The 12,649-nt window shown below is 50.2% G+C and overlaps 1 protein-coding gene across 1 annotated transcript in view; it reads right to left on the minus strand.

Annotated features, from left to right (window-relative positions):
• The window catches only part of EPHX2 (epoxide hydrolase 2), a 78,256-nt gene extending 68,647 nt beyond the window's left edge, over nucleotides 1-9,609 (minus strand). Inside the window, exons 1-3 of the mRNA XM_019537262.1 lie at nucleotides 9,483-9,609; nucleotides 4,286-4,370; nucleotides 3,651-3,810 (exon numbers count right to left, since the gene is read on the minus strand). Of these exons, the coding sequence (XP_019392807.1) occupies nucleotides 3,651-3,810; nucleotides 4,286-4,370; nucleotides 9,483-9,583 (346 nt within the window). The 5' untranslated portion in view covers nucleotides 9,584-9,609. The remainder of the gene's footprint in view (nucleotides 1-3,650; nucleotides 3,811-4,285; nucleotides 4,371-9,482) is intronic.
• Between the last annotated feature and the right edge of the window lie 3,040 nt (nucleotides 9,610-12,649).

Below are 12,649 nucleotides of genomic sequence, written 5' to 3' on the forward strand. Positions count from 1 at the left end.
GGGGAGGGGAGCCGGCTGTCCAAGGAGAGTGGTCGTTCCTTAAGGAGACGATCCTCCAGGCCCAAAGGGAAGTAATTCCAACACAGATCAAAGGGGGCAGGAGGGCGCAAAAGCCCCCACGGCTCACCAAAAGCATCCAGGAATGTCTCCTAGCTAAAAGGGAGGTGCACACCCAAAGGCAGGGAGGGGCTGTCACCAGGGAGGACTATACTGCAGTTGCTCGGGGATGCAGGGGGGCGGCCAGGAAGGCCAAGGCAGAGATGGAACTGGGACTAGTGACCTGGATCAAGGACAAGAAGTCTTTTTTTAAATACACACGGGACAAAAAGACGGTACCAGGTAATGTGGGGCCCCTGCAACACATGCTAGGAAATTTCGTCATCACACCAGACGACAAAGCTAACCTATTCAATGACTTCTTTGCCTCCATTTTCCTAAGCAGGGACCAGATCAGACCCCCCACTGGGCCCCCCTCAGGCCCCAGGGGAGGCGCACCCAGGCCAAGGGTCAGTGAGGATCTAGTCAGGGAACATCTGGAGGGACTGGATGTATTCAAATCAGCTGGTCTGGATGATCTCCACCCCCGAGTGCTCGGGAATTGGCTGCAGTCTTTGCAGGACCCCTGGCACGGCTGTACGAGCACTCATGGTGCTCTGGTGTGATGCCAGAGGACTAGAAGAGGGCCAATGTGGTTCCCATCTTCCAAAAGGGGAGGCAGGAGGACACAGGAAAGTATAGTCCAGTTAGTCTTCCCTTGATCCTGGGCAAGCTTTTTAAGAGGGTTATCCTGGCACATATCCACGAGGGGCCAGCAGGGGAGATTATGTCTAGGGGCAACCAACACAGGTTCATTAGTGGCACGTCCAGACCAACCTGGTGGCCTCCTATGACCAAGTCACCAGATCCTTAGATGCAGGGGGAGCAGTGGACATCGTCTTCCTGGACTTTCGGAAGGCCTTCGACACTGTCTCTCACCCCGTTTTCATGAAGAAACTGGGGGACTGTGGTGTCGACACCTACACAGTCAAATGGGTCACTAAATGGCTGGAGGGCCGCACCCAGAGAGTGGTGGTGGACGGGTCTTATTTGACCTGGAAGAACGTGGGCAGTGGGGTCCCCCAGGGCTTGGTTCCCAGGCCCGCACTGTTCAACATCTTCATCAGTGACTTGGACGAAGGGGTAAAAAGCACCTTGTTCAAATTTGCTGATGGCACTAAGATGTGGGGGGATGTGGGCACACTAGAAGGGAGCAATAGGCTGCAGTCGGACCTAGACAGGTTACAGGGGTGGGCGAATGAGAATAGGATGAGATTCAACACCGACAAGTGCAGGGTGCTGCACCTAGGGAGGAAGAACCGGCACCATACCTACAGGTTGGGGAACTCCCTTCTCCTCAGGGCAGAAGCAGAAAAGGATCTTGGAGTCGTCACTGATGCCAAGATGAACATGGGCCGGCAGTGTGGGGACGCGGTCAGGAAGGCCAACCGCGCCTTGTCCTGCATGCACAGATGCATCTCGAGCAGGGCCAGGGAGGTGATCCTCCCCCTCTATGCAGGACTGGTCAGGCCACAGCAGGAGTATTGGGTCCAGTTCTGGGCGCCACACTTCAGGAGGGATGTGGACAATATGGAGAGGGTCCAGAGGAGGCCACTCACATGATCAGGGGCAGCAGGGCAGGCCCTACGAGGAGAGGCGACAGGACCTGAACCTGTTCAGCCTCCACAAGAGAAGGCTGAGGGGGGATCTGGTGGCTGCCTACAAACTAGTCGGGGGGACCAGCAGGCACTGGGGGAGTCCCTGTCCCCCCGAGCACCGCCAGGAGTGACCAGGAATAACGGTCACAAGCTGTAGGAGGAGAGATTCAGACTAGACATCAGGAGGCGCGACTTCACGGTCAGGGCAGCTAGGATCTGGAACCAACTTCCCAGAGAAGTGGTGCTGGCCCCTACTCTGGGGGTCTTTAAGAGGAGGCTAGATGTACACCTTGCTGGAGTCATTTGACCCCAGTACTCTTTCCTCTCATGGCAGGGGGTCAGACTTGATGATCTGCTCAGGTCCCTTCTGACCCTACTAACTATGAAACAGTGAAGAACAGCTGGAACAGGATGGGGACCAGGGACCAAAGGTACAGGTAAGAATAAGGTTAGCAAGGCCATTTTCCAGTACCACAGCAGATAAGAACTGCCATGCAGATCTATGGTCCATCTAGCCCAGCATCCTGCCTCTGTCAGCAACAAACAGCTGCTTTACAGCAGTGGCTTGCAACTTTAGATGCAAGGCACCCTGGGAAAGTCCCAAATGTTAGTTCTCTCTCTTTTTTTAATGCAGAGAGCGAATAAAGCTTTTGTTGTGCAAAGAGTTCAGCAAGTCCATAACAGGTCTGAATGTTTTTAACACTATTTAAAAGACTCTGGGTTTATCTTGTGAACCCTTCAAAGGATCTCAAGGCACCCCAGGGTACCACAGCACCCTGGCAGGGAATAACTGGTTTACAGGCAAGGTATACTATGCCTTATACACAGTGATCCCCTTTTTATCAAACCCACCCACTCACTAGCAGTCATAGATTTAGGGATATCCTGAAACAGAAGTTTTATCCCCGACTATCATATTAAGCATGATGGACTTGTCCTCCACATACTTGGATCATCCCATTGGCTTCCACAAGTACCCCAGGGGCAACAAATTTAAAAAATAGTGCATATTGCAAAAGTATTCCCTGTATTTGTTTCAGCTTGCTGTTGGCAGTGGATTTATGACCCAGATACAATGTATTCTGGGAAGATGGAGGACTTTAAGCTGTTCATAGCATCTCCATGGAGGAGACCAAAGTTACCTTAACATGACTTAGATGGCACAGCCCAGAAGTTAACCCCCTCCTGAAGTGGCATAAAGGTTTGAGATGCTCAGAGGGCACTGGCATGAGTTAACGAACTTTAACATTTTAAAGTACCCTTGGTATGATCTAAATGTAACATGCAACTTCACACTTAGAGCATGGCTTCTGCACCCACCTGGATCTCAATTTCCACCTCTAGCATGTTTCCAAACTGAAGCCATACTGCAGCCACTCAAGTTATAACATGAGCCAACCCCCCAAAATTCTGCTTCCCCGCCTTCGAGCACACTAAATAGACAAGGCTCTTTGGCTAAATGTGATCTCTTTTATTAGAAGTTGGAAAAATTGTTCTCTGCAATCTTTGGGGCCCAAACACCCTTGGTGCCCAAAAGCTTGTAAAGAACAATTTTCCCAACTATTTAGCCGGTCTAATAAAAGATATCACATTTACCCCCAAACCTTACCTGCCTATGTCTCTAGGCCAACATGGGTATATCCAACACCCCCTTCAGGCAAGCTGTACATTTGGGGTTGCAGTATAAAGTCATTGGGGAAATAAAGTTGGGTTTACTGACAATGGAGGAAGGAAGAGACTTCACTATAGAAAGCAAACAAGTAGCCCAGCCATTGTCTTCTGGCCAGCAGGAAAAGTAGTAAGTTGAAGTTTTGACCTAGGAATCCAGGACAGTTAAAAGATGATCCTCTGGTGAGTTTGTGAGCTTTGTCTACTTTGTGACATGAATGGGCTGCGTTCCCAGTTCCTGGCATAATAGAGTTAGGATTTCCCATCTTATAAGTAACCAGCACTTACCATTTTTCCGGAGAGTTACAGCAGCATCCAATAAGGGTGTATTGAGCCTCCCTTCGTCCAAAAAGTCCCCAAAGATCTGAGCCACGGAAAATTTCTCTGGGAGAAAAATCTCAGCAGCAGCAGCCGCCTTCTTGCAATCTTCATCCAGCTCAGTGACCAGCTTAAAAATTAGGGTGACATTCCCATCACCCAAAAAGGATCATGTTATATGTTAAAACAAGCAGGCATGAGAAACTGAACCCCCTCAAAACTGTCCATCTCTTGGGATACGGTGTTTCTAGTCCATCATGAGAAGTTTACTACTGGTGAAGTCTAGGGTAACAGAACACAGCTGGGTCAACGACTCCAGCACTAGTAAAGGTTTTTTCTACATTACGGTCCTCACCAGATTCCTATTCATCTGAAATAGTTTGACAGCTTCTACCTCCCTGCCCTGAAGGCTAGAGGAACCCATAAAGTTACCACTGTTGAACCCAGTCCCGAAAAAATCTGAGGGCAATGATATTAGCACACGATTCAATAAGAACCTCTTAGCCAGCCAGGCCGGGTGCCAGCAAAGCCTGGGACCAAGCCACCACCACCGGCTGGTTTCACAATGCTCATGCTCTACAGGTTCACCCACAATAATCTCTTACCTGAGACAAAGTGATCTGTCCCGTCATCAGTCGGCCATAGGGACCAGTAGCGCCTGCTTCCAGGATGACACTTGCTAGAAAGTTCCTAGAAATTAAAAGGTGTGTATGAACACAATGCAGTGGGGGAAGAGATGAGGACAAGCACTGGCTGCAGAGTTGGTCCCGTCAGGAAGCTTGGTCGCTGAACTCACCTATAGTGGAGTCCAACTTGGAAAAAGGGGTGGCAGAATGGCCTTGATGCCTATCGCCATGCACCCCATCACCTACGAACAGCAATGGGAATATATCACTAGCTCAAAGAGCCAGGGAGTGGTTGGTATAAAGGCACTGGTGACAAGCTCACCGAGCACAGATTCAGATATTTTTCTCTCCAGGACAGTGATTCTCCACCAGGATGTCACAGCACCTTGGTGTGCCCTGACACTTTTTCCAGACTGCTGCAGAGTGCCATGCAATGATAGGATGGTTAGGTGTGCAAACACTTATACATAGTTTCATAGTTTGTAGGGTCAGAAGGGACCTGAGCAAATCATCAAGTCTGACCCCCTGCTATGGGCAGGAAAGAGTACTGGGGTCAAACGACCCCAGCAAGGTGTTCATCCAGCCTCCTCTTAAAGACCCCCAGGGCAGGAGCCTGCACCACTTCTCTGGGAAGTTGGTTCCAGATCCTAGCCACCCTGACTGTGAAGTCGCACCTCCTGATATCTAACCTAAATCTACCCTCCGCCAGTTTGTGACCGTTATTCCTGGTCACGCTTGGGGGGACAGGGACTCCCCCCAATGCCTGCTGGTCCCCCCTGACTAGTTTGTAACAGGCCACCCCCCTCAGAGGATAGCCACAGCTCAAGTACTAGGGAGGGCCTGTCTACATGAGATGCTTACTGCACATTAGCCTAATAACTCTGCTCAGTAGCACACCACAGCACAAACTGTGCTAATAGCCTACTGTGCATTGTTATTAGGCCAGTGCACAGTAAACATCACAAATAACCATGTACCAGTGCTAATGAGCAGCAACTCTAGGTACTGCACATTTAGTTAGTACTTTATTAAGCAAGTGCTAAACAAAATGTGCAGTATTTAAGACACAGTAATGAATGTATAGACATGCCGGTTATGTTGCTTGCTCCTGGCACTGGAACACATTCTGCCTTACACCTACCCCTACGACCAGCCCATGCAGGATTGGGACCCTTATGTTCTGGTGCTTTTGTTGATAGCTTGTGAAGCTGGCAACAAGGATCCCAACAGGCCCTCTGGAAAGCTAGTTAATGGATCCTGCAGTTACGCAGAACCATGGAAAATTAGGGCTGGAAGGGACCTCAGGAGTTCATCTAGTCCCACCAAGGCTTCGTCTACCCAGGTCTTCAAAACCTCCAAGGATGGAGAGTCCACCACATCCCTGGGTAGCCGGTTCCAGTGCTTTACTACCCTCCTCATGAAAGAGTTTGTCCTAATATTAAACCTCAACTTCCCTTGCTGCAACTTAAGCTACTTCTTCCCCTTGATATTCAGTGGAGCTGCCCCTCACACCTGCACCCTAGTCTTCCTTTTTGCCCAAGGTAACAAAACCAGTCCTCACAAGTTAACCCAGGCTTTGACCTTGCACTGCATAGCAGATGGCATGTGCCAAACAGCACCATCAATATCAAGTTGCTCAGAGCCCTTAGGCGTAGGATCGTCTCTGTGCTTATATCCTTCTGATGCCAGCAATATCACTATGCCTCTTCTCCCAACTCTGGGATCCTTCCAGTTAATTTACAGGAACAGCTTGGAACAGGGCTGAGAAATGTTTAACCTCAAAGCATGAAGCCTGTCCAGACTGATTGCACCCAATCTTGTCAGCCTAAGCCTGGCTATTTCTTGCATGGGAACAGCCCTTTGGAACCTCTTGCCTTGCAAGTACGACTGCAACTCTGCTTTGAACAGATGGTATTTACTAGTCTGGAGAAACAAGGCTTCTTTGGCTCCAAATCACGGATGAGGACCCAGTGGAGTAAGAGTGGGGAAGAGCAGCTCAAAATTCTCAGCAGTCTGATAGCATTATCTGCTGAAAGACTAGCTCCTTGCTATTTTGAAGGTAGAGACAGTTCCACCTGGACATCAGATTTCTCTGCTTCTTCATGCTCTTGGGGAAGAGACTCTTACTGAAATACTGCAGCCCTCGCATACAAAGTGCCAGGACTGCAGGATTCAGATGCCAGGATCAGCTAAAACTAGGGTAGAACATGTCAAGCTTCATCCACATCCCAATACAAGCCTGGCATGCACAGCATTTCAGGGAAGATGACTAGCTCCAGCCATGATGGTCAAGCCTTGGAGCTTAGTCACTGAACTGAGGCTTGGGAGATCAGACTCCATTCCTGGCTCCGCCCCATAGGACCTCCATGGGCCTTGGCTCTCCATCTGTAAAATGGGCACAATGTTTTCCAACTTGTGGAATCAATCTATGCACCAGTTATCACCTCGTGAAATTGCAAACTCAAGCTGCATTGCAAAAAAAAAGTGGGCTCAGCCCATCTGCTGTCTTCCTACCTCCATTTTCCAAGTATGGTCTCAAGTTGCAGCAAGGGAAGTTGAGGTTGGATATTACTAGGAACTTGCTCACTAGGTGGGTAGTAAAACACCGGAACAGGCTCCCCAGAGAGGTAGTGAACTCTCCATCCTTGGAGGTTTTGAAGACCTGGCTAGACAAAGACTTGGCTGGGATGATGGAGTTAGGGCTGGTCTCAATGTCACCTCGTGAGGTCCCTCCAACCCTCAGTTTCTGTGATTCTCAGATTTCAGGAGCTGTTTAGAAGTGTCTAGCTGACAAACTCTAGACCCAAAACGGCGACCTCCCACAGCAAACCATAAGGAGGTAAAGGAACAGCTCATCAGACAAGACAGAGCACAGAGTCTCCTGATAAAAGGGAGATAGGAGGTTACAGAAGGGTCTCATGGACCATTTGAGGAAGAAATGGATTGGGAACCGAAAAGAAAAGAAACCAAGATTCAGGAGGAGAAAACAAGGGTTGGGCACATCCCATGGGCTGTCTGTTTCCCCAAGAAAGAAGGAAACTGAGGTGGGAAAACACAAGCGGGTACAGTTAAATGTGGAGTGTATTACTGAAATAGCTTTTAATTACAGCCAGCGATTAAAGGGGGGGGGGAATAATACAGATTCAACATCAACTTCTTTTTAAAACTAAAATAACCCAGCCCCCTCAAAACTACATGTTCTGCCCTAACCATTTAAGTCTTTGTTTCAAAACAAACACAATCCAGAATAATCTCATTTTTCTACTGAGCCTCGTTTGTAGTAGGCACAAGATCTTCTGTTCCACTTGCTTAGCTCCACTGGGCATTTTTTGATCTCACAGACATCTCAGCCCTTTTCAGTCACCATCACGAGGTCCAAGCCCCGTCCACCACATCTTCAAACTAGGTCAGAGGAAAGGACTGACATCTCCAGCTAAATCTCAACCTACAGTCTTCCAAGCAAATGTTAGCAACTAGCTTCTGAGCATCAACTTTGGCTTGGTTTTCCTGACAGGCTTTATGACTGTGTTGGGAGTGGATTTTTAGGGCTCTTTGGATAAATGATGGTCTACAGGCAGAGACTACCTGTTGTGTCCTGGGAAGACCCAGGAAGTCCTATGTCCCTCTAGCTCCATGAACCAGCACTAGAGGCAGGAAGCGTAGCTCCGACCTCTGCTATTCCTGTGGCCCATTTCATGGGAAAGAGGAAGTGAATTCAACAACAGTTCCAGGTCATCTGAACTAGACATCTCATCCCTTCTGCTAGGGAAACCAATAATCAGGCACGGGTTTTTTTTCTCCCTTACCATGCAAGAGATTGCAGGCAATGGGAATGAGGGATCACCTTAAAAGTCACCACAGTCCATACTTCCAACGCTTTAAACTCTTCTTTCTTCATTGTCCTATTAAGTTTTAATTGCAATTGTTGCAGTGAGAGGCAGTCATCAATAGGTCTAACAAAGAGCCGTCAACCATACTGTTACACAACTAGTTCAATACACAGGAGGTTGAACCAGCTCTCACCTTTGTTGTACAACCAATACACCCACTCCACACAAGACCTCTCCTTGCACTGCATATGTAGAAGGAGGAGAGATCAATTGTCATGAATGTACATGTCCTTGTTGAACCTCAGGAGATTCCTTTTGGCCCAATCCCCCAATTTGTCAAGGTCACTCTGAATCACAGCCTGACCCCCCAGCATATCTACTATTCCTGTCAACTTGGTGTCATCTGCAAACTTGCTGACAGTGTGCCCCATCCTATCTTCCAGGTCATTGATGAAGACATGGAACAAAACTAGCCCAGGACCAACCCCTGAGGTGCTCCACTTGATACCGCCTGCCAACTAGACATAGAGCCACTGATTACAACCCTCTGAGCCCAATGCTCCAGCCAGCTTGCTGCCCACCTTACAGTCCAGTGCAATCACCTTGATTTTAGCAAGGCTTTTGATATGGTCTCCCACTGCATTCTTGCAGGCGAGCTAAGAAAGTATGCTTCCTTAGCTTGCCTGAAGAATGATGTGGGAGATTGCATCAAAAGCTTTGCTGAAATCAAGGTACACCACATCCACTGGTCTCCCTACATCCACAGAGCCAGTCATCTCACCATAGGGAGCTTGTACACGCCACGATTGCCAACTAGACATCGAGCTATTGATTACAACCCTCTGAGCCCAAATCCTCCAACCAGTTTTCTATCCACCTTACGGGCTGGATGAATGCACCGCACTTCCTTAGCCTGCCTGCAAGACTGTATCAAGAGCCTTGCTAAAATCAAGGCATCCTACCCCACATCCCCCTGCATCCACAAAGCCCGTCATCTCATCATAGAAGGCAGTCATTACTATACATCATAGACACTCATGCCACTCATTATTAATAAGTGCCAATCATAATTAATAATGCCAATAACAACACTTGATGTGTTATGATCATAACTAATTATCAAGCCCTCCTGGCGCGCCGCTACAGCTCGGTTTCCCGCCAATGCAGATCAGCGCCTGTTAAGTCACGGATGACGCCGCCTCATAGCCCCCGCCCAGCAGCTGGAGCCGGCGGAGCGGCCGGGCGCGACACACAACGAATGCACCGTGTCACTTCTGGGTTCCGCGCCCCCTCGCACCGCGAAGCACAGGCGGGCGCGCGAGGCCCCCACACACCCCGCCGCCTACCGGGGCAGGCCGGCCGCCTCCTCGTGCCGCCGTATGAAGGCCTGCGGGCCGGGGACCGCCAGCACGCCGCCCACGTCGAACAGCACGGCCCGCCGCGCCATGCCGCAGCCACGACGGGGTGCGCGCCGCCCGCTCCCCTCAAGAGGCGCCGCTGGCCCCGCCCACGCCCGGAAGGCGCCCGGCGCCCGGGGAGGCGGGAGCCCTCCCGGTCTTAAAGGCGCCGCGTTCCCAAGCGGGCGGGACGCGGGGGGGGGTGCTTCCCGCCCTCGCAAACCCCTTCCAGGCTTTTTACCCTCTTGAACTTTCCCTGAGCTCGATGAGGGGCCACGAGCCGGAAAGCTTGCAGGAAAAGGTTGGGTTTTGTTGTTGCGCAGTGTCTCAGTTGAGCTAATAAAAAGGATCGTTTTGGAACCGAGATTTCTAGATTTTTGCTAAGTGTTTTGCTAAGCGCCTTGCCCTGTGCGTGCTCTTCTGAGGCAGAAGGGGGGGCGTGCTGCCCCCCCAAAAAAACAGCCCCTCCTAGGCCACAGACTTCCTGTGTTGTGAGTGCCCCCCACCACCTTTTTTTTGTCCTTCAGCTGTCTTGCTGTCAGGGAGGATAGAGGATGCCTCCCTGCTTCGCAGGGCTGCCTGGAGGAGATGTGCCACGCTATCACACGGAAAGCTGCGCAAGAGGGAGCTGAGAGTTGGAAGCAACCTCATGGGCTAGCCAACACCTTCCACCATTATCTTGGGCAACTGCTTCCTGCAGCCTTATTCAGGCGGGTATCCAGATCAGTCTTACGACCCCTGAGACGTTTTGCCATCCCTGGGTGTGTCTACACGTGCATTTACTGCGCAATAAGTTACTACGCAGCAGGTTACTGCGCAGCAAGCGGCTTTCAGACTGCGTCTAGACGTGCAGGCGTTACTGCAGAGTAACGCTGTGTGCGTGCTCCGACTTGAGTGTGAAGTTGCTCCCGAGTCAGAGCACGCACAGGATCACTGCGCTGTAACGCGTCTACACGTGCCTGACTGCGCAGTAACTGAGTGGGCATAAATTTGCTACGTGCTGATTCACGTCCTCCCTGCTCAATGGGGAGGGACCTTCTCCTAATTCCCGGCCCTGTCTACGATGGCTTCAGCTGCACCAAAGCTGAACAGAGATCGTTTCCAACTCCCAGCTCCACAACACTGTGAACCGGTGCCTTCAGTGGGCCCACGGGTTGGTGTCAGTGCTGAGGAGGCATGGCAAGGATGTCCTGGTCCATTTTAGGATATAGCAACAAATCACCAGTGCACCCCACTCACCCACTTCTCTCTCTGCCCTAAAGGACATTTGGGTCCAGCTGCCTCTGGAAAATATTTATAAGACTCTGGAGGACACTGGACCTTGTACTCACATTTAATTCCTGTCCAGTTTCCCCTCTAGAACATTTTTGGTTGTGTTGCTTCTGGAGTTCCCCCTTCCCGTCCCACACTGCTGCCATTTTCCCACCTGAGCCTTATTTTGCTCTACGCCTTGCATATCGCCAGCCTCTCTAGGGCATCCGGATGCCTCTGTTCTGCCGGGTTTTTGCAACCCTGAGCCATTCACTAGTATTAGTTAATATCATTAACATGGTTTGGTTGAGATTATTAGTGGAGACAAGCTTAATAAGCTGCCCCCCACACACCACTATGGTGATTTGTATGTTAATAGAGATGTGTCCTTAATCTTCCCTCACCTCCTCCCTACCACCTTGAGCAAACGAGCACCGTTTATCACGGCCTGTTGTCAGCAACGACATTTTTGCTCTCCCTCATCCAAGGACACTGTATCAAGCCATCTTGCAGCCAACCTGAAATGCATCTTTCTTTTTTTTATAATTGCCCATTTAAATATTCACGTTGAACTGCAAGGATACATTGCTTTCACGCTCACTCGCCTCATTGCTCACGGGGCTGGCTTGGACCTTACCTTCTGGCACAGAGCTAGCTCAGCAGCTTGAGTTCTTATGAAAGCAAACAAGCCCAAGCACAGGAAAGAAAATCCACCTCCTACATAACAGCTACAAAAAGATCTTATTTAAACAAAGTGCCCCATGGCACACTTCTCCTGTGGGAAGGCAATGACAGGCAAAGCACAGGAGCGATGCCAGGCATGTGCTGCAAAATGCTCAGACACTACAGTGGTGACGATGATACAAGGAAGTACCTGGGCTAAAATAGACTGGGGAGCTTTTACAGGCCTCGTATTGATTTTCCCCACCCCTTGCTTCAACAAAAGTTGTTTCTTCATTAAGTTAAACAGAGGAAGGAACATACAGCCAGGTGCACATGGGTATTTAGGGGCCTGGAACTGATTTAGGCATGGGTTTATCTGATTTATCCCCATGGGAAGTTAAGTGCCTAAATACCTTTGGGGCCATAAATGCTGCCAGATGTGAACAGAGCCCAGGCCCACTCAATACAGTATCACATCTGGAACCTATGCACCCAAGCAAGTGAAAGAAATGATCCTTCAGTGGATCATCCGGGTGAGGGAGATCCCCTGCCTGCCCTTCATCAATGCCGACCTTGTGGAGGAACAGCTTCAGAGTCTGGATACCTTCAAGTCAGCCGGCCCTGACAACCTGCACCCCAGGGTACTCAGGGAGCTGGCGAGCATCATTGTCCAGCCCCTGGCACGGGTCTTTGAGAGCTCCTGGCGCTCTGGTGAAGTGTCCGAAGACTGGAAGAAGTCCAATGTGGTGCCGATCTTCCAGAAAGGGAGGAGAGTGGTTCCAGCTAACTATAGGCCCATCAGCCTGACTTCTATCCTGGGGAAGGTCTTAGAAAAGATTATTAAAGAGGCCATCCTTGATGGACTGGCCGACGCCAACATCCTAAGGGATAGCCAGCACAGGTTTGTTGCGGGTAGGTCTTACTTAACCAATCTCATTTCCTCCTACGACCAGGTGACCTAGCACCTGGACGAGGGAGAAGAGATTGATGTCATATATCTTGACTTCAAAAAAGCCTTCGATCTAGTATCCCATGGTCACCTCTTGGCGAAACTAGCCACTTGTGGCCTTGGGGCCACCACGATCCGCTGGCTGGGAAATTGGCTCCGTGGTCGGACCCAGAGGGTGCTGGTTGATGGGAGTCAATCGTTGTGGTGCCCTGTGACCAGTGGGGTCCCCCAAAGCTCTGTCCTTGGACCCATA

Source organism: Crocodylus porosus, unplaced genomic scaffold, assembly GCF_001723895.1.
Source record: "Crocodylus porosus isolate Cpor-Errol unplaced genomic scaffold, CroPor_comp1, whole genome shotgun sequence".
Classification (NCBI taxonomy): Eukaryota; Metazoa; Chordata; order Crocodylia; family Crocodylidae; genus Crocodylus; species Crocodylus porosus.